The following is a 23170-nucleotide window of genomic DNA, read 5'->3' on the forward strand; positions in this document are numbered from 1 at the left end:
TTTGGGGGGAAATCATTCAGCAGCAGTTACATATTTAGACAACTAAAAATAATCAGAGGTGGGTCTTTAATGACTACAAAACCAAATGTTTAAAAAAGTCATTTTATTCCAATAATAAATTTTAAACAACAGATGTCAGCAAATTTAAAACACAGGCTTAATGACAAAATACTAACCGAATCAAAACCTGACAATGTATAAAAACGAGAACTGATTTTTTTTTTTACTTTCCAACTCTCAGAAAATGAAAAAATAAAAGGAACTTAAATGTTTAATATCTTCAGCACAATAAAGTCACCGCAGCTTAAAAGTTATCTACACTGCACAGTTCAGACATGATAACGTACGAATGTCAGCGTGCTAATAGCCTACAACTGTCCTGCTGCCTTTCAGCATTTTGTACTTTTGTACTAATAATCCACTGGATGGTATCAACACTGGTGGTGAGCATTTTGAAGACTGGGTTTACAAAGATTTTCAGGGACAAAAAGAGAGGTAGGGATGTTCGTAGAAAACAGTCTTTAAAGAGAACCTCCTCCGGTCTGCTGTTGGAACACATCGATTGTATCTTCATCCTCCATTTCTAACTGTGAGGGTGAAAAAAAGTCAGTTAGCAGGTTAGTTAGAAACTATGAGCATAAACATTTAGTGTCGTTTCTTAATCTTGTGTTTAATGCTAAAACATGTATTGTGATCGTACATACTCCCCATCAACTTATTGGTTAGTTGCGTTTCACTGACTCAGTGACCTTTGCACCGTTTCTGTAAGGCTTAAAGGAGAGTTCTCATTCTTCTACAGCGCCTGTACAGCAACGCCATCAGGACTGTTCATTCCACTACAATAAATGCCAATTTAGTATGCGTTGCATTCAGCTAGATGCATTTAGCATAATGACTGAGTCTTGATGTTTAAACCCGGACAGTGAGGCTCACAAAAACCTCATCAAGCTCTCAGACCAAGACACAAGACCTCGCACGTCAAGATAGAGGCCACGAAAAGGTGCTTTTTAGTGGTAAACCGGGCCCAAACTAGAGTCTGAAACAGGCAACAGGGTGACTTGCATCAAAAAGGTTAATTGTTATTGCAAAAGGAGAAACAAAAAAAAGAAACAGGCAACAGGAGTGTACCCCACACACGACCGACAGACAGGAGATCGGCCTTGGTTTGCCTCCTGATGATTAGTACAGCCTATTGCTGAACTATTTTACTGATTTTTAGGAGACATTTTACCACCTAAAAAGGAATCACTCAAAATCATGACAAATACCTAAAAGGAGATTATCGTACATGTGAAATAAACGGAGCTGAATGGGGCTCTACACATAATTCAAACAAAACCTCCCAGGTGCAGAAAAATTAAATCAATTCTGCAATTTAAACACAACATTGTCCAGGTTTTAGATGTTCAAAGAAACTAGAAACAAAGTATTAATGACATGTTTTACAGAAAAATCAGATGGCATAAAAATTCACTGCAAAACATCAGAGTCAGGCAGCTTAGACTAACGCTCAGGGTCTCCTGACTGCAAACAGTCAGAGAAGACAAAAAGTGAGCGTCAAGGTGAAGGCTGCACTATATTGGAAAAATTTGCGATAAACCCACATTTTCCTCACCCCACATGCTCTTTTCTATCATCCCTATCATCTAAATCAAGTGCAAGTATCAAGGCCAGTGAGTCTGTTGAATTGACCAAATATATATCAGTTTCCAGAACATGAACGCACTGTGCTTGAAATATAGTGATCTATGATGTTTTGCGCTCACAATAAATTTGCGATACATTGTGCAGCTCTAGTGAAGGCGCACATACGTTTAATCCTTACCTGTGAAGGCGTGTCTGTTTCATTGATAGGCTGCCCATCAAATCGAAATCTTATTTGCCTCATTGACAGTCCCTGAGGACGACAGAGGAAAATTATGAAGAATGCAAAAGTCCTTTAAAAAGGATAAAAACAAGTGACCATAAATTACAATGTTCCCACTATTGCTTATTAATGATTTGAACTTATTTGCCCTGCAAAGGCTGAGATGTTGTGATTGTGATCATGACAATAAAAGTGACACATTATAAAATCAAAACAACCGCTAAACAAAGGTTTGGCAAGATTTTAATTGATTAAATGTGTCAATATCATGGCTCTAGAGCAGGGGTTGGCAACCTTGGTCCTGGAGAGCCACTATCCTGCATGTTTTACTCCAACACACCTGATTTGAATCAATGGGTGATAAACAGGCTTATGCAGAACATGAAGAGGTGATTAAACCACTGAATCAGGTGTGTTGGAGCAGGGAAACAAGTAAAACATGCAGGATAGTGGCTCTCCAGGACCGGGGTTGCCTACCCCTGTTTTAGACTAACCCTTTCAGGTTTGTGCGCAGACAAAATTTAGATGCACCCCAAATTTTTCACAAAATTACATTATCTCTGTCATTTCCCATATAGGTTGACAGTCGTGTAAATGAAGGTAAACGTCATTTTACCTGTAGCACAAACCTTACTTATTTTTAAATAAAATTTATAAAGTGCTGATATTTAAAGTGTCTGACAAACAACAATTTCAACAAACACAAATGATACAAAACGGTTTGCCAGTCCCAAATACTTAATCACTCCCAGCTCGTCCATGTCCTTCTGACATTTTGTTTTATAGACTTTAAAGACAGTTTTTTTAACTATATATAGTATTTATCTATATCATTTTTTTGTTTGACATCATTAATGCACAAATTCAAGCACCACAAGGAAAAATATATTATTATTATTATACACAACATTTTATCTTTACCCAATTGTCATTTAAGAAAAAAAAAACAAACAAACAACCATAAGAGCAAGGAAGGGCGAGATTCTGCGTCAGATTGTGTGTCGATCATTATAAATGAGCCGCCAGACTGGCTCGGTTTAATCCTGACAATAATCTGGTAAATATTAAGATACAAAATTGAATTTTGTAATGTAAAGTTGATGTAAAAACTGATAAAACCGACCTATTTTTAATGCATCAGTCGTTTGTTTTCCTCTTCTCACACTGTTTTGAGCCTTAAGTAAATTTTAGGAGGTGCTTTTATTGAGTTCCTCTTGTCTTCGGCTAACATGAGCCGAAAAAAGGCATGAAATGTTAGGGGTACCCATGTAACCCAGGGGAAAAAAATCTGTCACATCAAATTGGTTGCACTCCAAGCCCAGCTTCATTTAAAGACTAATTTGAATTATGTAAATGTGCGTGAAAAGAACACTTGCATTTCTGCCTTTTATCATCTCTTAAAAATTATTTTTCCCATGAATAATAATGGGAAACGTGGTCACATAGACAACTCTCACCTGCCGTTCACAATAAGCTTTCATCAGTTTGCTGAGAGGAGTGTGCCTCTTGATCTTGAACTGCACCACCGAGCCATCCTGCCCTGCCACCTTCAGGTTGATGTGCTCATTGTTCTCCGTCTTCACTCCCTCCTGAGGAGACAAAAACAGCCTAGTCGGTGCCTTTAAAAACTTTCCGACGAACTGCGAGGAACCTCCGACCGCTGGGGTCGAACACGGCTTAAAACCGAGAACTATCTGGACGAAACGCGGTCGCTTTTCGCTGCGTGTGTGACTCGATCCGTCTCCCTGCTCCTGCTAGCCGCACACTTCCAGTCTGTGCGCTTAAACTGCGCAGAAAGGAGCGAAACTGCACATCCAAACGTTAGCTTTAGCATTTAGCAGCTGTTGTCAGTGGCCTTCAACTCACAAAAGATGCCAACCCAATTTTAACACGTCAACAACTATTTTGACATAATACTAAACCCAGAGGCGTTTGCTTCAACCCGTCAGATAAATACCTGTTCTTGTATATATTTGAGGGGTTTGTTTGGAGAAAAAAAATGGCCCGCCGCCGCTGAACACGCCGGTTTCTAACGGTTCACGTTAGATTCATATCATTTCGCTTCAACGCCGGGGCAAACAGTGACTTAGTCGCTTCAAATAACAAGCACATCGTTACTTCGCAAGCATTGCATTTCCATCCGTGAATCGCTGTTTCCACACAGAACACAAAGCCTTTATTTTTGCCCCTTCCATTCAAAGGATCGGGACACCAGCTCTGTTAGCTTCTCTGCTAATTTTACCCGCTTAGCTTGCTAGCTAACTCGGTAGCACGGCGTTTGAACTAAAGGGCGCGTTGTAATCAAATAACTCTAACGAACTTGTTCCTAAAATGCTTCCCATTGTATCAGTTCTACATTGAGCGCGCATACAGGGGACATAATGAAACTAATAAAAGTCCGCTCCAAACCTTAGGTTTCTCGTCTGCCATTGCTAATGCTGCTGCTGAGGGTCGTCTGCGTCTGATGACCTAGTGCGCATGCTTCAGCCGGCGCGCCACTTTCCGACGGCTGAACTGGATCGACGTGATGTATTAAGCGTGCGTCAGTGGCGCCGCCATCTTGTGTCGGGGTTCTGGTCTTTTCCACGAAGAAAACAAAATATGCCAGATTTTTGTGCTGCTTACGGGTGCTCTAATGAACGAAATGAAAAGACTAAAAAACTAGGAGTAACATTCCACAGGTGAGAAGTCGTTTCTGCAAAATTTTATTTTGACTTCTTTGTGAAATAAATAATATAACTGTAAGATACTGGACGAATTCATCACCTGTATTTTTTATCGTTTATACAGGTGTACATATACAGCTCTGTTTAATAGTCACGGGCCATGATTTTCCTATGATTGAATAGTCACAAAATATAGATTAGTATATGTTGGATATCTGTCATGGCACAATCAAGAACTTATCTAATATTAACTAAGAACTTACATCCCTGACTTGTGGCTACAAAAGCAGAGACTGACTTGTTTGTGTATAGGTTCCCAAATGATAAAGAGAGGAGACAGGCATGGACAACAGCACTAAGAAGAAAGGGGTTCCAGCCAAAAGACCGCACGGTTGTTTGCAGCTGTCATTTTAAACCTGAAGATTTTGACAGGACCAGACAGACAACCCGTTTAAAAGAAGGAGCAGTCCCATCCGTCTTTAAGTTTCCTAACCGTCTTTCCAAAGTTAGTGTCAGTGCAATATCTCATTTCATCCCTTTTATTTATTTTTTTATATATATTTTATTAGTCATGTACAATGACCTAATTTGTTCTGTTCACTCCAACAGTTCATTGTTTCCTCCTGCAGCTCGGTCCGTCCAGCTCCAGCAGGACGTCTCTAACAGCAGAAAACAGAAACAAATTTCCACGTCAGCGGTCCCGTTCACCCGTCAGAGAGCTCAGCCTCAGAAATGAGTCTACCTCAGTGAGTGACAGCATTTTAGATTTAAACACTTTGCTGGATGCTAGTTTATATATAAGTGACAATTACATTCTTCCTATGGTTACATTTTACATCACATTCTTCAGTCAGTTTGCTTCGACAGGAAGCCACCTTTCAGTAAACTTGCCGGAAAGCAAGTTTAGTTCAGAGTCTGTTACCATGGTGATCAGGGGTGTAACCAGACACTTGTCTGAGGAGATGAGGCACTGGGCTCACATGAACAAGACGAGCTTGTAGCAAAAAGATTTTGCCCCAAACTTAGCTGACCGTGGTCTGTCCTGTCTGATACCTCCCAGTCTTTTCAGACCGTAGAAGAGGGTCCGACTCTAAACACGAGGGCCCAAACTTAAAAACCACATCATAAGCCGACCTTATTACAATATTTTCTTGAAAAAAAAAAATGAAAGAGAGAATAAAAAAAGCTATGTTTTAGAAAAATAGACGCCTCCCACACACACTCTCATCCAAACTGGGAATATTTTTAATTTTAACTGCGTTAATAAAACAACAACAAACAAACAGGTACACAGCTTTCTGAATTCGATTTCTAATTTGATTATAAGTAATAATTCTAAAATAAAGTATATTCCAAATTAACAAAAGGTCAATGAGGGTAAAAAAGAAATTACTTCTGTGAAATAATTCTAAAAACCCTATAAAACTAAAGAAGTTGTGTTTATATATATATATATATATATATATATATATATATATATATATATATATATATATATATATACATTTTCACCTCTTTGCTTTAAAGCCCCAGTCGTTATGTTTAGATACCACATAATTAGTTCAATAAGATCCCACCTGTGGGTGATCTGAGCAGCTATAGACACAGACAAAAGGCCGACCATGTTGGAGAAAATGTCTCCTCTCTGTCTTTAGTTTTTTGTGTTCAGTTCATGTCCGGTCTGTCTGCTCCAAGCTGCTTGATTGATCATTTGTCTTCTATTTTTAGTCTCACAAATAGATTTTTAAACATAAAATCTCCACTGTTGGACACAGCAGGTTTTACTGCAGCTATTCCTGCATTAAATGAGATCAGATGAGCTCTAAGGTTAGTAATGACTGTATCAATGAGTTAAACCAGCTGAATGTGCCCATGTGGAAGACTTCCTTCTGCCCCAATGAGACTTTCTTTGAGCTGCCTGCAGTCCTGATCTCTGCCAACAGTGAGATATTATAAGTCTACTGACTTGTCCTGCCCTATAACTGCAAATAAGTAAAACAAAACTGAGAATAAACCACAATTTTAAATTTCTTTTAAAATTGTTTAAATAGTTGTAAAACACAGAGAACAAAACAAAACACAGCAAGTTAAATAACACCGGCTCTTATGGACTGGCCATGCCTGATCGCTGGGCTCCTCACTTTCTGATTGTTTTAGCTCATGATTTGGTTCAATAAGACAAAAAAAAAAACACTGAAGAAGAATCGGTTTGTTGGCTCACAGGCGCTCTCAGCGCAGGAAGCAGATTACTGCATGCCTCACTCCTGGCTTGTTACCTCTGCCAAGGAGTTTATGTATTTGGTAGTGTTCGTTTGTTGGTTTGTCTGTCTGTTATCAAGAGTATTTAAAAACTAATGAACCCATTTTGATTTTGTGGTTGTCACAAAAAACAGGTGATTACATTTCGGTGGTGATCTGGATCACGATACTGATCAGACATTTTCTTTAATGACCCTATGACCTTGACAGAAGATTTACTTCTAAAATTGGACATATAATATATGTATAATAATATATATAATAGTGTCTACAAACATATTGACAACAAAAAGAGAGAAATCCTACAAAAATTGCATTTGTAACATAAACTAATATTCATATTTGCTGTATTTTACTGTTATTTGTTTTTTTTTTTTAAATTTCTCATTGTGCCTCCACCGGAACAGATGTCACTGATTAGTACTCATATGGGTACTCAGTACTCAAATGTAAGTACTTGTACTCGGTTTAAAAAACTAAACCAAACAAAACGTGGTATTGGTGCTTCCCTACCCCTTATGGTGACAGACTCTTAGTTTCACTTTTCCCTCTTTCTGGAACAGAAAACTCAGAGTTTCTCTGAACTAGGTGTGTGTTCGTGTCATTTGAACTCGTACTTTGAGCGCGACGTCTCACGGTCCTGCATGAGACCACACATAATGTTGTTTTGGAGGTCTGACCGAAACTGCTACAGCTCTGTCATATCTCAGCGTGAGAAGATTTTAGTTTAAAAGTTTGGCTTAAAGGGCGTCGGGTAATATGGATTCCTTCAAGGAATGCTAGGCACATGCATTGATCAATGCAATCAGAAGGGTAAAACCACATCTTTAGAAACTGTTCTGTTCACTCAAACAGTTTATTTTTCCTCCAGCAGCCCAGTCCGTCCAGCCCCAGCAGGGCGGCCCCAACAGGAGAAAATGGAAACAAATTTCCACGTTCACCTGTCAGAGATCAACTCGGCCTCAGAGAGGAGTCTACCTCAATGAGTGACAGACTTTTACACACCTTTGCAGCTTATTTAAGTGACATTTGTTAAAAGAAAACATAAGAATGTTGAACCTAAGTCTCAGAAAATGTTTCCTTTCTGCAGGATCACCAGTATGCCTTCGACCCAGTGAAGGGGAAACTAAAGTTGGCTGAGTCACAGGAGATGTTGGAGAAGTTACACAGGGACCTGAGGAACTCTATGGACAGAGAAAGAAGACAATTGAAGATAGTGATAGCTCTGTTAGAGCTCTTAAAAGAGAAACACACAGCCTAGTCTGCTGTGTTTCCGTTCCCAGATCTGCTTTTTTTTATAACAAAACTCTGAGTTTATGGTTCTACTTCTATACAGTAAGTATTGTAGCGCTGATATTTTAAAGGTGACTGTTTGTGACTGGTTTTGTTATCATCTTTGACTCTTTCGATACCGGGAGGGTATTCCAGAAATGAGGTTTAACAAACTCTGAGTTTATCCATAAACTCTGAGCTGGGAAAACTCCGGATTTCTGGTCCCACAGCAGCTGATTGCACTGAGGTTAAATAACATTGAGTATCTTAACCCTGAGTTAGGAGTGTGCACATGCAAAATAAATAGCCATCAACGGAGCTCTGGTACCTCCATTCACCATGGCAGCTGCAGGAAAACCCAGTTGGGCCATTTCCTGAGTATCCTGAGTACAGGAGTGCAGTTTGACAGAAGACACACACTTCATCTAAACTGTTTAGTTGAAGTTAGCACTTGTATTATATGTCAGATTTTGTACAGAAGGCAAGCAATCTTTTCCTTCTTGTCAGGTGACGCCACGACTGAAATTTGCCACGAGAGAATTTTAGGCAATCTGTACGCTCGGGTATGAAGTCTCAACCGTCCGCGGACAGTACAGACGTAGTCCGCGCGGCTCACGGAGTACGTACAGTACGCCCGAGTGTGTGGGGGGGCCTTTAGTCGCTCAGAGCTTTAACTCGTATAGAAGGCTTTTTTACCAACAATATTATATTTCTGCATTCCTATGAAAAGTCAATCTAAGAAATTCAATGTTGATTTGTTGAACAGTATATTTTCAGGAAAATGTCTGTAAAATGAAATAAAAAATGGATTTTATATTTAACTTGTTCAGTGACGACAGGATGGATTTTAACCCAGTTCATTCTTTAAGTGATACTTTATTTATGAGCTTCTAAAGAGTAAAGAATCTTAACTTTTTACTTCGCTGCCTGTCTCTGGACAGATGTTTTATATCTGTATGGTTTTTAGTTAATAACCACATTTATGGTGATTGTGGAGAGGTTTTATTCAGCAAATTAATTTCTGCAAATTGTATTTCAACTGTTCTGATGAAAGTGTTATATTGGATATTTTATTAACCTTTGTGTAACCCGACAAGTCCCGCAGAGATCACAGATCTCTGTTTCAAGGGAGGCCTGGACCTGAAGGCAGCCTGACTTGCATGTGTTTAGACTGTGGGACGAAGCCGGAGTGCTCAGAGAAAACCCACGCAAACACGAGGAGAGCATGTAAACGCCTCACAGAAAGAGCCCAGCTCCAACCCGGGGCTTGAACCCAGGATATGTGTGGTCTGAGATAAATGGGTAAATCTGATGATACATTTTAACCCAAACAGGTGTCTGGCAAGGAAAACAAAATAGTTTGAGGCGACCGGTGGAAACGCTGGGTTTCTTTCAGTAAACCTGCCAGCGAGCGGAGTCAGTTACCATGGTGACAGACTTGGCGTTTCACTTGCCTCACTTTCTGGAATAGAAAACCTTTAGTGCAGTGGTCTGCATAAATGTTTTTATGCTATGTTTGCACCATAATTGTTACAAAAACTTGAAATACAAGTCCACACATTGATTTAAAAAAATGCATAATGGATGTTAAGACTTTGTGTTGTCATCATGTCCTTATTTAATAGAGTCATTAGCATTTTTAAATGTTTAAACAGCCAACAGATGGGGTCACACACCTTTGTCACTGTTATTGTAAGGGCCGGAAGCTGAAAAGTTTGGGAACCATTGGTGTAGAGGTTTAATGTTAACTAACGCAGTGTTCTTTCACATCAGTGTGTTGTTTTTAAGAAAAGGTTGTATTATAAGTCTGAAAAACAATTTACAATATGAGCCCTCGTTATCCCCTTAGGTGTGTGCTTATTTGGTTTTCACAAATATGTTGGTCATGTGCTGTTTTTTCTAGGATAAATGTAAAATATTTGTTTTCTCTCGAATGGCTTGAGCTCCAAGAGGTCTTGACTGAAGCTATAGCTTTAAGGCAGTGGTGTCCAATCCTGGTCCTGGAGGGCCACTATCCTGCATGTTTTAGATGTTTCTCTGCTTTGGCTCTCCTGATTTGAAAGTCTGAGTAATTAACAGTCTTCTGTAGAACTTGAAGACCTGCTGAAGAGCAGAGAAACAACTAAAACATGCAGGATAGTGGCCCTTGAGGCCTGGAGTTTGACACATGACACAGTTTGTTTACTTGGTCACTGCACGGATGTGTGTGCTAAGCGTAGAGCATATACAGTATTTACAATGAATGCATCAGTCCGCTGGGAGTTGAGTAAATCTTTTGGACTGATACATTCACAGACATTTTTCTTTTACAAGGAATGTCTTGTAAATATGAAGTAATTTTCCTGTTCTGTAAACATCTTTCATACATTGAAGTTACTTAATAATTTCAATATGTCCATGTTTTTGTTTACACTGGAAGTGTGTTCTACTTAACAATAAAGTTGAAATGAATGCTTGTATTTTCTTTTTGATGACGTATCCTCACTCTGCGTAAGGTCCCTCCTCACAAGCAAACCTGGGAGCTGCTTGAGGCATCCAGGCCAGCAGGGGGCCTCCAATAGCACTTGAAAAGTCAGATAAAACAAGTTGATATGTGGTTTAATCTAAGTTAGTTGTAATCAAAGTGATATCTGGAAGCTAATTTATTCAGTTTTACTGCTTGTGTCCGAGCTTGGCCACATTTCATGCACACTGCAGCTGTTTGCTGATAAATCTTAAAACACTAGATGACATTTTTCCAAACAAAACTCTCACATCCATGTTTACCTGTCCTCTCCAGGTATATACTGTAAGGAAGATAAAAAGCAACCATGTAGCTGGTCGCTTTAATGTGTGCTAAGTGTGCAGCATACAGTTTGTCTATTATTTCACATTTTATTTAGGTATAGTGTTGTATATACTGAGTTAGATCAGCGCTCAGAGGCCACTTCAGGACCTGTAACTGAGACCAAGCTTTCTGACTCAGGGCAGCACATTTTGATTTTATGTTTTGATAGTCTTGAGATTTCATTGGACCCTGAACAGATTCAGGACAGCCTGTGTCAGATGCAGCAAAGCAGCCTCAGAACAGAACCGAGCCTCCATGTTCCACTGTAGGCACAGGGTACTTTTATGTATGTTTCGATTTCGGTCTGTGAACACAGAGCTGATGGGACTTATTGACAAAAAGCTCCTGTTTTGTCTCATCTGTTCAAAGGACATCACCCCGGAGGATTTGTCACTTCTCAATATGCATTTTGGCAAATTCCAGTTTAGCTTTTTTATGATTTGGTGTCCTCCTCTGTCGTCTTCTGTTAGGTCCACTTTGGCTCAAACAGTGACCGATGATGGGATCTGATATTAGAGTTCACCTCTAATCTCGTTGGAAGTTGTTCTAGACTCTTTGGTTACCTTTTGTACTACCTGTCTCTTCAATTTATCATCGACTTTCCTCCTGCAGCCACATTCAGGGAGGCTGTCTCCAGTCCTGTGGACCTTAACCTTCTGAATCATCTGTGCAGCTGTAGTCACAGGAACATCAGGCTGCTTGGAGATGGTCTTATAGCCTTTACCTGTAACATGAGGCTTAATAATTTTCTTTCTAAGCTCCTGAGACAACTATGTGCTTAACTGTCTGTGGTCCATGTTTAGTGTGTTTCACACCATCATACTAAACAGCCCTGTGACTACTTACAGAAAACACCTGTGATGCTGATTACAGGACACACCCTAGTTTAACATGTCCCTGTGGTCAGATTACTTTCAATCTTTTCTAGGAGTACCATCCTATTTGTTAGGGCCAATTCAGTTAATTTATTTGTTTTTTAAACCAAAATTCAAATGGAATGACTGATTTTCATTAACTGATTTCCTGTGGGGTTTTTTTTTCTTCTTTCTATTACTTTTGTCAGTTTCAAGTTATTTCAGTGACCTTTGTGGGCTTTTCTTTAGTTTAATTAAAGGGTATGACAAATTTGTCTGGTTGTGGACATATCTGACATTTGTCACAAACTTAAGAAGACCTCCTGGGGGACCATGGGTAGAAATAAAATGTGAGGTCATAAGACTCTGTTCCCTCAGTCTGAAAAAAACCCAAAAAACTCTGGACTATGGTTTAGTGCCCAAGGATGAAATGAGAAACTGTCACGATGTTCATTTTGGAAAGACGGTCAGGAAACTTAATAGACGAGATTCTCTCAAACAGGTTGTCTGTCCGATCCTGTCAAAGTGTTCAGGTTTATACTGACAGCAGCAAATAACAGGTCTTTTTGCTGAAATCTCTTCCTTCTTCTTCGTGCTGCCACTCATTCCTGTCTAATTATGAATCAGCCTTAAAGCCACATGGAACAATATTCCAGTGACACTGGAAGAAAACAAAGGAAAGACGTGGAAGAAATGTAGTACAAATAGAATCATCTCCTTTATTTTTTCCATGCACAGAAAAAGCTTTTCAAAAATATGCAATGACAATTTAATCTCAAACGAATAAATACTTCATAAGAATCATGTAAAGAACCTTTCATGTAACACTAACACCCTCGGAGAGAAAAACTCATGAATGTAATAATTTAACCTTTTTCCACTTACGCACTTTATTTTCCTACAGTTAAAAAAAAAAAAAAAAAGTTCAGTTTGAGGCAATAAACTCCCACAGTAGTAAAACATTTACACTTGACTTAAAGAAATTGACTTTAGTTCAGTTTCCACATCATCTAACACCAGGAGCAAAACAAATGTACAATATATATATCATGTGATTCAGTTTTGGACAAAAGGACGTTTTATGTTGGGTGTTTATACGTCAGCAGCTCGGTATGTCCTTAAACAACATCTGGACCTCATCTTGGAGAGCTGTGTCCTCTGACAGAAGGACAGGTGTCTCTGGTCGCATAAACAGAACTGATCAGAGCAAACTTCCAGGTTGTTTAATAATGGGACGTGATTTTACACACCTGAACGTCTGGTGATATTTAAAGGAAGAGCTTGGCCATTTCGAAGAAGGGTTTTTGTGTAAAAGTTACGAATAATTAATACTACCCGTCGTAGATAGCGCTTTAAATTATCCCAGTTCGGGGAAATGCAGTCCGACGGTATACAAGGTTTAAATAATAGTGTTCGCAGGTTCCACTGTGAAATTTTGAAGCGGTTTTAAGATTGTAGGAGTCCACTTTGGACATGGGTCCACTTGGATAAGACCTTTTAGGCTTGGCAACACAATCCATATGGAGCCATTTCCAAAGAGAGTTCTGACGTCTTAAAACAACTCCAACATTTTAAATTTTATAGCTGTCAGTTTTGTATTACATGGTTATTTCAGCAAACATGAAATTCCTGCCCCTGGATGTCCAGGAAGTGCTACAGCTAGCTAAGGATGCTGTCATTAATGCTTGTAAATCACCATAGAAGTCCATGTAAATGCCCGGCATTTTGAAGACTGGAGTTGTTTTAAGACAGAAGCCGTCCTCCCTGGTCGTGGTTGTATTCAGACTAGCCATTAGCTCATCACTCGTGTCAGACGTGCACTCTTTCTCCAAACTGAGATTATTCAAGAAGCTATCTACAACAGATAAGATAATATTATTAGTAACTTTTACACAGAGACCCACCCACTTCAAAATAGCCACTCTCTTCCTTTAGGAGTGTCAAGCCTAAGTGCTCCAATTAAAAAGAGTATGCAGAAAGAATACAACAATTGCAATAACACGTTAAGTAAACAGTCCCAATACTTTCTTTCACAAACCAAAATAAATAATGCATTCATGACAATACTTAAACTTTAAAAACGAACATATTGCTAAGTAAAAGAGGTGGAAGTATAAGTTTATTTAAAAAAAAACCAAAAAAACTAAAGTATTTATTTGTAATTGTGAGCAAATGTAGAAGTCAACTGACTCAAAAACTAATATATGAGTGTCTTTATTTAGTAACCAATGACTTACCTACTTTACTCGTATATGATTAGCGGGTATAATGTAAAAATCAGACTGTGGTCACATATTTATATGACTATTGTGTCAAAGTCATCCTAAATATGCCTTTCTGTTTTGCTAGGACTGTTGGTCGTCCACCTCAGTTTGTTCAGAAGTAGATAAACAAGAAAATAAAAGCAACAACTTAACATTAATAACTTTTTGCCGTTGTTCGCTTTAGTATCACTCTGGTCAAAGTTAGAAGTCTCCTTCATTGGCCCATACATTCAAGATCCTTCAGTTTTCATGTAATCAAACTAACCTTTGCTGCGCAGTGACACTAAATTATTAAGGAAGCTGTAAGGAAGTCGTAAACAGAACTATAGAGCCCCCCACTGATCGGCAGGTGGGAATTCGTTCACCTCCCCCACCTCTGTGAACGGCTGCTCTCCCAGCGTGAACATCAGTTTGTATCTCATCCGAACCTTCTCCTGGAAAACATTTGAGAAAAGCATAAACGAGATCAGATTAGCAGCTTCCATTAACACTCTGCAACACACAAGATGATCAGGGACGATTAAAAAAACAAAACAAGGAAAAGAAAAAACCAGAGCAGGGTTCATATGATCTGAAAGATGGTTTCAAGCCCCAGCTGAGAGAAAACGAGTGTTTTGTCGCTAAATACAAAAGGGAAAAAAGTGCAAGAGAACGTCGTCAAAGCCTGAGACTGAGCCGTACCTTGAGAGGATTGGCGAGCAGCATGATCTGAGTGATGGAAGGAGGGGGAAGAAGTGGATTAAAAGGTGCCAGCTCGGTCCCTGAGGGGGGCTGCAGCTTCACCTTCATAGTCTAAAAAGACGCCAAAGGAAACATCCGTGTGATTCAAAACAGAAGACCTGAGCCACACCCTAGCTTCCAGTTCAGGATTCGTATCACATGAGGAGCACGAGGCTCATACCCGGGGCACAGCTGCCTGCAGGACTACGCTCCTCACAGCCTGCGGGGCCGTGTTGAGCATCGACGCCACCATCACTAGAACGTTGGGCCTGCCTGGTGGACAGTCCGTGGCGAAGGTCAGCAGAACACGAACTCCATTCCTGTCATAGGCGGTCACGGGTAAGACTTTACCTAAAACACAGCACACAACAGAGAACGGTCAAAAATACGATGCAGTAGTGTTAAATAGTGTGAAAAGTGTTGTTTTTTTTTCACAATAACATAAAAGACCTGAATGAAAATCCTCCAGTTGGTGGTTATTTCCCAGTGTTGTTTCATAGTTAGTGTAGCAGAGCATACACAACTCATGTCCCAAATATCTCTGTCCTTTGTTTGGCTTTGCTAACTGCATTCACACCAAATTAATCATTTCTACAAGAAATTAAAAACTGAGGGGGGAAAAAAAGTCTCCTTTAACACTTTTACCACTAAGTGGCAGTAACGTCTCGAGTTTCACTTTCAAACTGAGCTCAGTCTCACATGAGGGAAGCTGTTCTTTTTAAAAATGAAGTTTTGCCCTGGAAGGCATCTGATTGGTGCCAGGTTTATTCTGCAGGGATGATATGAAGAACTATCCTCAGCAACTGCAGAAGAAGAGGTTTGATATCTTATGTAGTCCTTCAAAGGTGCTGAATTAAGCTGCCGATAGCTGCAGACATGGTAAAAAGTAAGTATACCCTTTTCTCCTCCTTAGCTAGGAACCTAGAACCTCAGCTGACCAACACTGTTAAATCATTCATTTAAAAAAGTCGAAGTGACTCAAGGTCTCAGCTTCTTAAAACATACATTTACTGAAACTATTATTAAATGTTTAAGGTTTGCATCAGTTTAGATGGTGACAAAATGGTCTTATTCTGAGCAGCGGGTGCCTTGGTTCTTCTGTTATGAAACCATCCTGTTTGTTGACCTTTTTACAGACCGCTTGTGTGTGTTGGCTTTATTTTTGTTTGTTAAGCTGTCATATGTCAAAAGCTGCTTTTAATCTGAAGTTGTACTTCTCTGATTTTAAAAACAAGGACTGGACATCGGTCAGTATGAGACGGTGACAGTACGATCACCTTAAACAGAACCTGATGTCAGAGAGATATGGGTACGTAATTAGTTTTACACAAATGGCCTCTAAGTATGTCCTGAGTCAGACTTCCTGTTTTCTAAATACCTTAAACACACCTTTGACCTCATATGAGGCACACACACAAATATGTATAAATATCACACCAAGCTGATCTGTTATTGTTCATTTTTGTATTTTTGATGTTTGGCTGGACCTGAGCTTGTTCAGTTATTATCTACCTTTAATATGATCTTTTTTTCCCTAAACACACAAACTAAGACATCTGTTTTTATTACCCACTGCTTTCCATCTTAAAGTTTAAAACAGATTTCATATGATCTGTTAGTGCTCAGAGTATGTGTTGAGATGACTATTAGCTACTAGCACGTCAAATTTTAGCTCAATATATATAATAGTGATCAAATTAAAGTCATTTTTGTGTTTGATAAGGCTTAAAAGTTGTGGTGCCGCCTTTAATTAGGTCGACTCCTAAGGCATCGGTTGTAGATGTACATTCAGTGATAACATTGAAAGTTTCTACAAAATACCTCCAGAGGTTCAAGAGATATTTAGCTAACCCAACAAACACACACACAGTGTTATTGCCCTTTCGCTTTCAGAGGTGGGTGACAAGGACAAAACTCTTACTTCAAGCAAAAGTGAAGTTCTGTGAGAATCCCGAGGCTCTTTCAGGGACGTTCATTCAGATGCACGGAGATGAATTTTCCCGTCAATCATCTGAGCAGATCTTATATTTCATTATGTGGCAGGCAGACGCTCGTGACATTGCAACACCTTGTGGTGTTATGCAGTCACAGAAGGCATGTACATGAGTTTTATAGAAATTGTTGTGCTGTAAATTAACTGCTAACCCTGCAGGATTAATGTAAAAAATGTTTTAAAGGCTTAGTCACGACCTTATTAATCGTCTGCCCCCAAAGGTGAGAGGCGATAACAAGTACATCAACACAGAATGTACAACATTGAACAGATACACAAATTAACACAGCATGTGTCACACACACAAATGTTGAAACACACTCTCCTTTTATGAGCACAGTCACTCAAAACATCAAAAATTGAGCAGATTGTTTTATTAGATGCTGTAATTTATGACAAAAATAAACAAAACTACGGAACTGATACCAGCTACGTGTAATATTCACTAAAGTAAAAGTACTAGTTGTGAAAAAGCTTAGTGCTTCTGTGCCTTTGCCGGCTTTGTGAAGTAACATTTAGAGCCTGACAAGCTGACGTTAGTTAAATGATTTGTTTTGGTAGCAAGTCCACAGTGGGCTGTTTTCATAGTTTATCAACCACTTAAAGTAAAGCCGTTCTGTGTGCCAAAATCAATCAAATACAAACGCTACAGCTCATGCTAAATGCGCAGAAATCCTTACGTTTCCACCTTGTAACTCACTTGGTTTGATGGCTTCCAAAGGGACAAAGAGACCAGCCAGAGACGCCTCGTCTCCCCTGCTTGGACTTGCCTGGCTCATGGGGAGAATGGGGGACAGAGAGCGCAGCAGAGGGCTGTCATCTGCGTGACTCCTGACAGCCGGAGGAGGAGACCAGCCTTGGACTCCTGCTGCCAAAACCGAGGCGGAGGTGATGGAAGTCCCGCCAAGACTGGAAGAGAGCAGCAGGAATATTCAGATTATTACCCCGAAGAAAACAAACTGATGATCCGCAAACAATTTTATGGACCGCAGTTTTAAAACCATTAGTGCTTCTTGGAACCAAAAGGGGTGAAGTTAAAGTGATACTTAATGCTTGAGAGGAGAAAAACACCTTTATTTCTGACCCAATTATCTTTGGAAATTATGAATTGGTTTTAAAGCCATAAAAGCTGCCAAAAACTGGGATTATTCAATGTTTTTTGCATCAGTCACTACGAAATGTCTATCACATAAGTTGTAATAAATAGGTAAAATCAGAAAAGTTTTGTTTTGTTGCCAACAATTACAAATGCTTTTTTTTAATATTCGAATATTTACAGGTTTAGTTCGGACAATCTCGGCACATAGTGGATATTGACTCGTTACAATATTCCCTGGATGTAAACAGAGTCAGAGGGAGAAAGTGAAAAGGTAAAGTTTCTCTCTTCTTCTGAAAAGAAACGGCAACTAAAAGCTGCGAGGACGAGAGTCGACAGAAGTGGAGTCATTATGGGGGAGGAAATCGAGCGGTGGAGAGATTTAAAGCAAAAGCTGGGGCTAAAATCACATTAAAACAAGCTCCAACGGGAGAATCTTCGGAACTGATCACTGAATTTAATTGTAAACAAGGGCGAGGAACATTTGCTGGTTTCTAACGCAATTTTTACCTGATGAGTTTGAGTTCCTAACCCCCAAACAATCCTTTAATGATGTAGAAACTTGTGTTAAAAGGATGAAAAGAAAAACGTTGTGTATTTTGACCGCTAGTATGGCTTTAAAAAGAATCAGCTACAGACATCATGATGAAGTGACAACACAATGAACTCTAAAGTGATATAATTTACCACAATTCTTAGCTACAATGTGAAAATCTCAGTGTCAGTAAAGTATGGTTTTTCCATTGGTAGTGAAAGAGAGATTTTTAAATCCATTATCCTTTGAAAAACGAGTGCTTCAAATATGTTTAAGAACTGGTGTAAGAAGAGAGAAGAACCACTGTTGAACATGTTGCTGTGCATTCTGACTCAGACTGAAGTGCAAGAATGAAAGAGAGTGTCTTTTTTCATAGTTCATTTCACTTCAGAGTGAGTGGTAGACTTACAGCCTTATCAAAGTGTAGTAACATGAAAGTCAGAGATAAAATGTGGGTTTCTTAATTGCAAAATTGTTTATTTTTACTAAAAATCCTTCTTCTTGGGCAGAAATCTGTTTTAAATGAATACCTCCCATGATTCCCAGCAGCAGGACAGTAAATATCCAAACCTATTAAGCTCCATTTTGTGCCAAGTTCCATCAAAGTAAACTGACCATTATGTTACCATAATAACCCCAAGTTTAGCTGCTGATACAGAATGGCCAATCTGTCAGAGAGGGACCTAGTTGAAAGTAGATTGTTGAGCTTTGAAAACATCTTTCAAAAAAGGTCAAAGCAGCTCATGCAAACGCCATTTTGTAGTCTTTCACACCTCTGTCAGTTTCACTTTTCATGGTTATTTTACACAGAACTACGTGCCTACATGCACACACAAAACGTGCCAGAGGCAGGTAGCTGTAGCACTTCCAGCCTGCAGGTCTGTCACACAGAAAAAACTGTAATGTAAAACTGACAGCAGTGACAAGGATTAAAAATTAGCATATGCAAGAACCATTACAAAAATAATAAAAACTAAAGTTGTTTTAAGACGACAAAATCCACTTTGCTCTGAAAGTATTAATTAGCTAATAATGGCCAAACTGAGCGGGCCGACTTCTAAACTGAATATGCAATTTGAAGACAGACCTTTGTCAGTTTCACATTACACAGTTTTTCTTGTAAAAGTATAACATTTTTATTCAAAGTGCACAGAGGCTGCACCAGAAGTGCTAGAGCTAGCTGCTACTATTTGCACTTGTAAATAAGAACAGTATGTCGATAACTGTAATGCAAAATTGAATGTGATGTAAAGGTTTATGAAATATAGTTTGCATTAACTCAATGAAATGTTGAACAGTAGAGTTGTTCTAAGATGGCAGCAATCCACTTTGCTCTTGGCTGTGTTCTGACAAGCCATTAGCTTGTCAATCAAAAGCTACCTACAACAGGTAAGATAGTAAATGTTCATAACCTTTCTACAGAACCACACTGCAAAATGTTCGAAATATCCCATCTTAAAGCGTCCTTACTTGTCATTACTGCCCAGATCCAGCATGGCGAGGTCTTGCAAATTGTGACTGAGAGAAGACGATGCAGACTGGAAGACTCCGGGAAAGGAGAAGTTCTGCCGGGCAGCTGACAGAGCAGGCGAGGAGCTGAGTGACTGAGGAGCAGCGGCGGAGGCCGCGGTGTTCAGCGCCGAACTGAGAGGTTGTGGGAATATGACCGAAGCCGAGTCGGAAACCGGTGGTGTGGGAAAAACGAGTCCAGGGAAGCTCGAGGCCGGGATGGTTGTAGTGGTTTTGTTGGGACTAACTGAGGCTACTGACGTGGAGAGGACATCTTGAAAGAGTGACGGGGTCGAAAGTGCTTGAAGTGTAGGCAAACCGGTGTCAAAAAGACCCAAATCTTGACTGGAATCCTGAAATGCGTTGTAATAAAATAAACAACACCATTATTTCCACTGAGAATGTGAAACATGCATTATTTGGAACAACTTCATTACCTGTGAAGATGGCAAATGATTGCTCTGATTTCTTTGTGTTGATTCACTGACTGCAGAGCCAGGTTCATTAAGGCCTGTGAAATTACATTTTATATGCACTTATAGATCCTTAAATACGCAGAAAAGAATTTAACTCCATAACAGGTGTCGTACCTAAAGACAGCAGCTCCTCATCCAGCAGTGAAAGTGCTGCAGAAGGTGCACCGACACTCTTGGACGGAGAGTTGGTGGCTGTCGACCCGGAAAGCAGGTCACCCGGAAAAGGTAAAGAAGATGCCACAGGTTTGTGCTCGGGTGGAGAAGGACTATCGAGGCCCACCAGGTCAATCAGAATCTCAGATTGGTTTCTGCTTTCAGTGCCTTTCAGATGGAGGAAAGACATCAGCACGTACAAATCTTAATCTGTGGCTTCAACACCACAGATGAAATTTAAAGAGGAGCAAAGATCTTTGGGCAAAAAGAGACACTACTGATGTATTTAAAGAACTTTTCACTTTCCAGTTTATGTTTCTCATGAAACTGTAAAGTCAGCGCAGAGAAGGTAAAGCTAGTATCTCACTGGGTTGTGACTGTTGGCGACAAACTGCGAATGCCTTTCACGAGGAAGTTTTGAAACGTTTGCGAGGGTTCCCAACTTCCTCAAGTGAGTCACAGAACTTTGCTCTTATAGTACAAGTATATATTATTAATGGACTAAAGGGTTGGAGGTTAGACTTGCATTGTTAATTAATGCAATCATCAATAAGCTGTGGGCTACCAGCTTTATTCTGTTTTCTGCACCTCTGTCCTGTCTGTGTCAAAGGTCATTTGGAGCAGTAGTCATTACAGTTTAACATCAGTCATTTTACCATGTTCTTGGTCATAATTTATTTTAAACCTAAGCGGCCTATAACAGTTTTTCTTAACTAGACATAGTATTTGTTTAATAAGATGCTATTCTAATTACTATTCAGTCACTGGGTGTTTGGTTTGCTCACAGACTCTATCTATTTCCCATTTAATTGGTTTTGTGTGTTTCGTTGTTGCCAAATATACCATTTGGCAACAACGAAACACACAAAACCAATTAAATGGGAAATAGAGTCTGTGAGCAAACCAAACAAGCAAACCGAGTGTGTTTATTGATCATAGGAATTGCGTTTTTTCCTCCCACACATGAGCTATATTTCTTGAGTATTTATATTTGCACACTCTAGCCTTTTGTTTTGAAATTGCACTGCCAGACTGCACCTTAGTTCTTGTTCTGAAGTTAGGCTGTTTAAAAGTCACTTCGACCTGTTGGATTATGGAAGAGGACAGCCGTGAGGTTTTTCTGGGGTTTTAGCCCAATAAATGAATGATGGTCAAAGGGCCCAGATCTGGGAGTCGGTTGTAATCTTAAATGAAACATTTATAAAGTGTCTAAAAGTGGGTTTTTACCATGTAGCAAAATAAACCCTGAATTATTGCAGTATTAGTTTTATTAAAAAAAAAGGTTTAGAAGCTTAAAACTTGCAGTTTATTATTAAAACTGAAGAAGCCTTTTGGATCAGAAGGGAAATGTCTTTAAGTAACAACAAAGGAAGATTAGTGACCTTCCATTCAAGCAAAGGATTACCATGACCTGAATGACTGAGGATTTACACCAACATATTTTCCAATATATTCCTTTGTCAGAAGAGAAGATGGCAGTAATACAGGGTGATTACCAACCTTGTAAAGACTTACTTATTATTTTGATCACTTCTGACAGACCTTTCACAGAGCATCCTGATTTGAGGTTTTACACCACAAAATGCCTTCAGAGGGCGAGTGCACGTCAGGAGCTACACCACCAAACTGCACCAAAGGTAATGCAAACATCCGCAGAAATTACAGAAAAAAAATAAACAATCTGTTCTGTAGTTAAAGACGTTTTGGTTCCCATCCAGGAAGTTTCATGAATTCAAAACTGGGGAGTGTTGAATTGATAAGGCTTCACAGATGGGGAACAAACGTCTTCAACTACAGAATAAATTCTGTTTTTGCTTTGTTTTTATTTTTTTTTTATAGATTTGCCATGTCCTGGGTGTCTGAGAATCTACATCATCTTAATGCAAACAAATGATGAAGGGGTTTTCTGACTGTAAACGAAAGTTTCAACCGTTGCACAGCCATACAGCATACCTAGATGGTATCTACTAATTCAAACCTCACCTTGTTTGACTGATGTTTGTATTCCTTGAGCTGCTTCAGTGTCTCCGCTGACGCTGTGTCCTTCTACAATGGTCTTATAGGAATTAATGACGTGCGAGAGGTCATCATTGGCCTGCAAGATCTCTCCTAATAGAAGCATTTTTATTTTCCATGAGAACAGTAGTTAGGATTGTTAAAAGCTTGAAATGAAAAAGACCGAGCTGAATGTGTTTTCACAAATTAGGAGAGTCTGATTGGTCAGGACAGAACAGGCAAAGACAGGGACAGTCTTACCCAAGCTGCTGTCATCGTCCTCAGTCTCCGTAGCTAGCTTAAATACGGTTTGCCTAAGCTTTTCACAGTCACTGTACAACTCCTGCAAACAGAATAAAAAAAGATGGAGAGACTTGTCACATTTTGAGCTGTGTGAAGATAACCAACATAGTCTCTGGCAACCTTGTATCTCCAAAAACACTACTGTTTAAGAAAAACAGAAAAAACTACTTGTATTGCAACAAATCAGTTCTGTGGTCACATGGTCACATTGCACACAAGTGAACAGAAAACTAAAAGGTTATTGTCTTTTAAAGATGTACTGCTTCTTGTGGGAAAAAAAATCTGTACTTACTGTATTTAAGAAGGAATACAACTGTTTTATAGCATCTTGCTTGATATTAAGTTACAAGGCTGAGATAATAGCTCCTTTAAATATTTTGT

The 23170-nt window shown here is 39.3% G+C and overlaps 3 protein-coding genes across 4 annotated transcripts in view; 1 reads left to right on the top strand and 2 right to left on the bottom strand.

Moving 5' to 3' along the window:
• Positions 1-86: 86 nt before the first annotated feature.
• On the bottom strand, positions 87-4387 carry LOC108242722 (small ubiquitin-related modifier 2). Its single transcript, XM_017427735.3, has 4 exons — positions 4277-4387; positions 3325-3456; positions 1826-1897; positions 87-587 (listed from the first exon to the last, which is right to left on the bottom strand). The coding sequence occupies exons 1-4, from the start codon at positions 4295-4297 to the stop codon at positions 522-524; spliced, it is 291 nt and encodes a 96-aa protein (XP_017283224.1). The 5' UTR covers positions 4298-4387; the 3' UTR covers positions 87-521.
• LOC108242720 (THAP domain-containing protein 2-like) lies at positions 3476-10523 on the top strand. 2 transcript variants are annotated; one of them, XM_037974655.1, is made up of 5 exons: positions 3476-4548; positions 4846-5038; positions 5163-5279; positions 7667-7778; positions 7883-10523. In XM_037974655.1, exons 1-5 carry the CDS (start codon positions 4346-4348, stop codon positions 7930-7932), a joined length of 675 nt encoding a protein of 224 aa, XP_037830583.1. In that variant the 5' UTR covers positions 3476-4345; the 3' UTR covers positions 7933-10523. The 2 variants fall into 2 exon arrangements, with proteins under 2 accessions (XP_037830583.1, XP_024864219.1); XM_025008451.2 differs by having other exon boundaries at positions 3477-4548; positions 7664-7778.
• Positions 10524-12439: 1916 nt separating this feature from the next.
• gga3a (golgi associated, gamma adaptin ear containing, ARF binding protein 3a) overlaps positions 12440-23170 on the bottom strand; it is a 32180-nt gene continuing 21449 nt past the window's right edge. Inside the window, 9 exon segments of the mRNA XM_017427738.3 lie at positions 12440-14443; positions 14691-14801; positions 14911-15080; positions 17423-17631; positions 19824-20215; positions 20300-20373; positions 20453-20659; positions 22475-22600; positions 22748-22829. Coding sequence (XP_017283227.1) covers positions 14333-14443; positions 14691-14801; positions 14911-15080; positions 17423-17631; positions 19824-20215; positions 20300-20373; positions 20453-20659; positions 22475-22600; positions 22748-22829 — 1482 coding nt within the window. The 3' untranslated portion in view covers positions 12440-14332.

Source organism: Kryptolebias marmoratus, linkage group LG3 (genome assembly GCF_001649575.2).
Source record: "Kryptolebias marmoratus isolate JLee-2015 linkage group LG3, ASM164957v2, whole genome shotgun sequence".
NCBI classification, from domain to species: domain Eukaryota; kingdom Metazoa; phylum Chordata; class Actinopteri; order Cyprinodontiformes; family Rivulidae; genus Kryptolebias; species Kryptolebias marmoratus.

Coding starts and splice junctions, on each gene's coding strand:
- LOC108242720 (XM_025008451.2), top strand. CDS start 4,346: ATGCTTCAGCCGGCGCGCCACTTTCCGACGGCTGAACTGGATCGACGT. Junction 4,549..4,845: donor CTAGGAGTAACATTCCACAG/GTGAGAAGTCGT, acceptor GTTTGTGTATAG/GTTCCCAAATGATAAAGAGA. Junction 5,280..7,663: donor TCAGAAATGAGTCTACCTCA/GTGAGTGACAGC, acceptor TTTTTCCTCCAG/CAGCCCAGTCCGTCCAGCCC.
- LOC108242722 (XM_017427735.3), bottom strand. CDS start 4,297: ATGGCAGACGAGAAACCTAAG. Junction 3,457..4,276: donor TGGCAGACGAGAAACCTAAG/GTTTGGAGCGGA, acceptor TTGTCTCCTCAG/GAGGGAGTGAAGACGGAGAA. Junction 588..1,825: donor AAACAGACACGCCTTCACAG/GTAAGGATTAAA, acceptor TCACCCTCACAG/TTAGAAATGGAGGATGAAGA.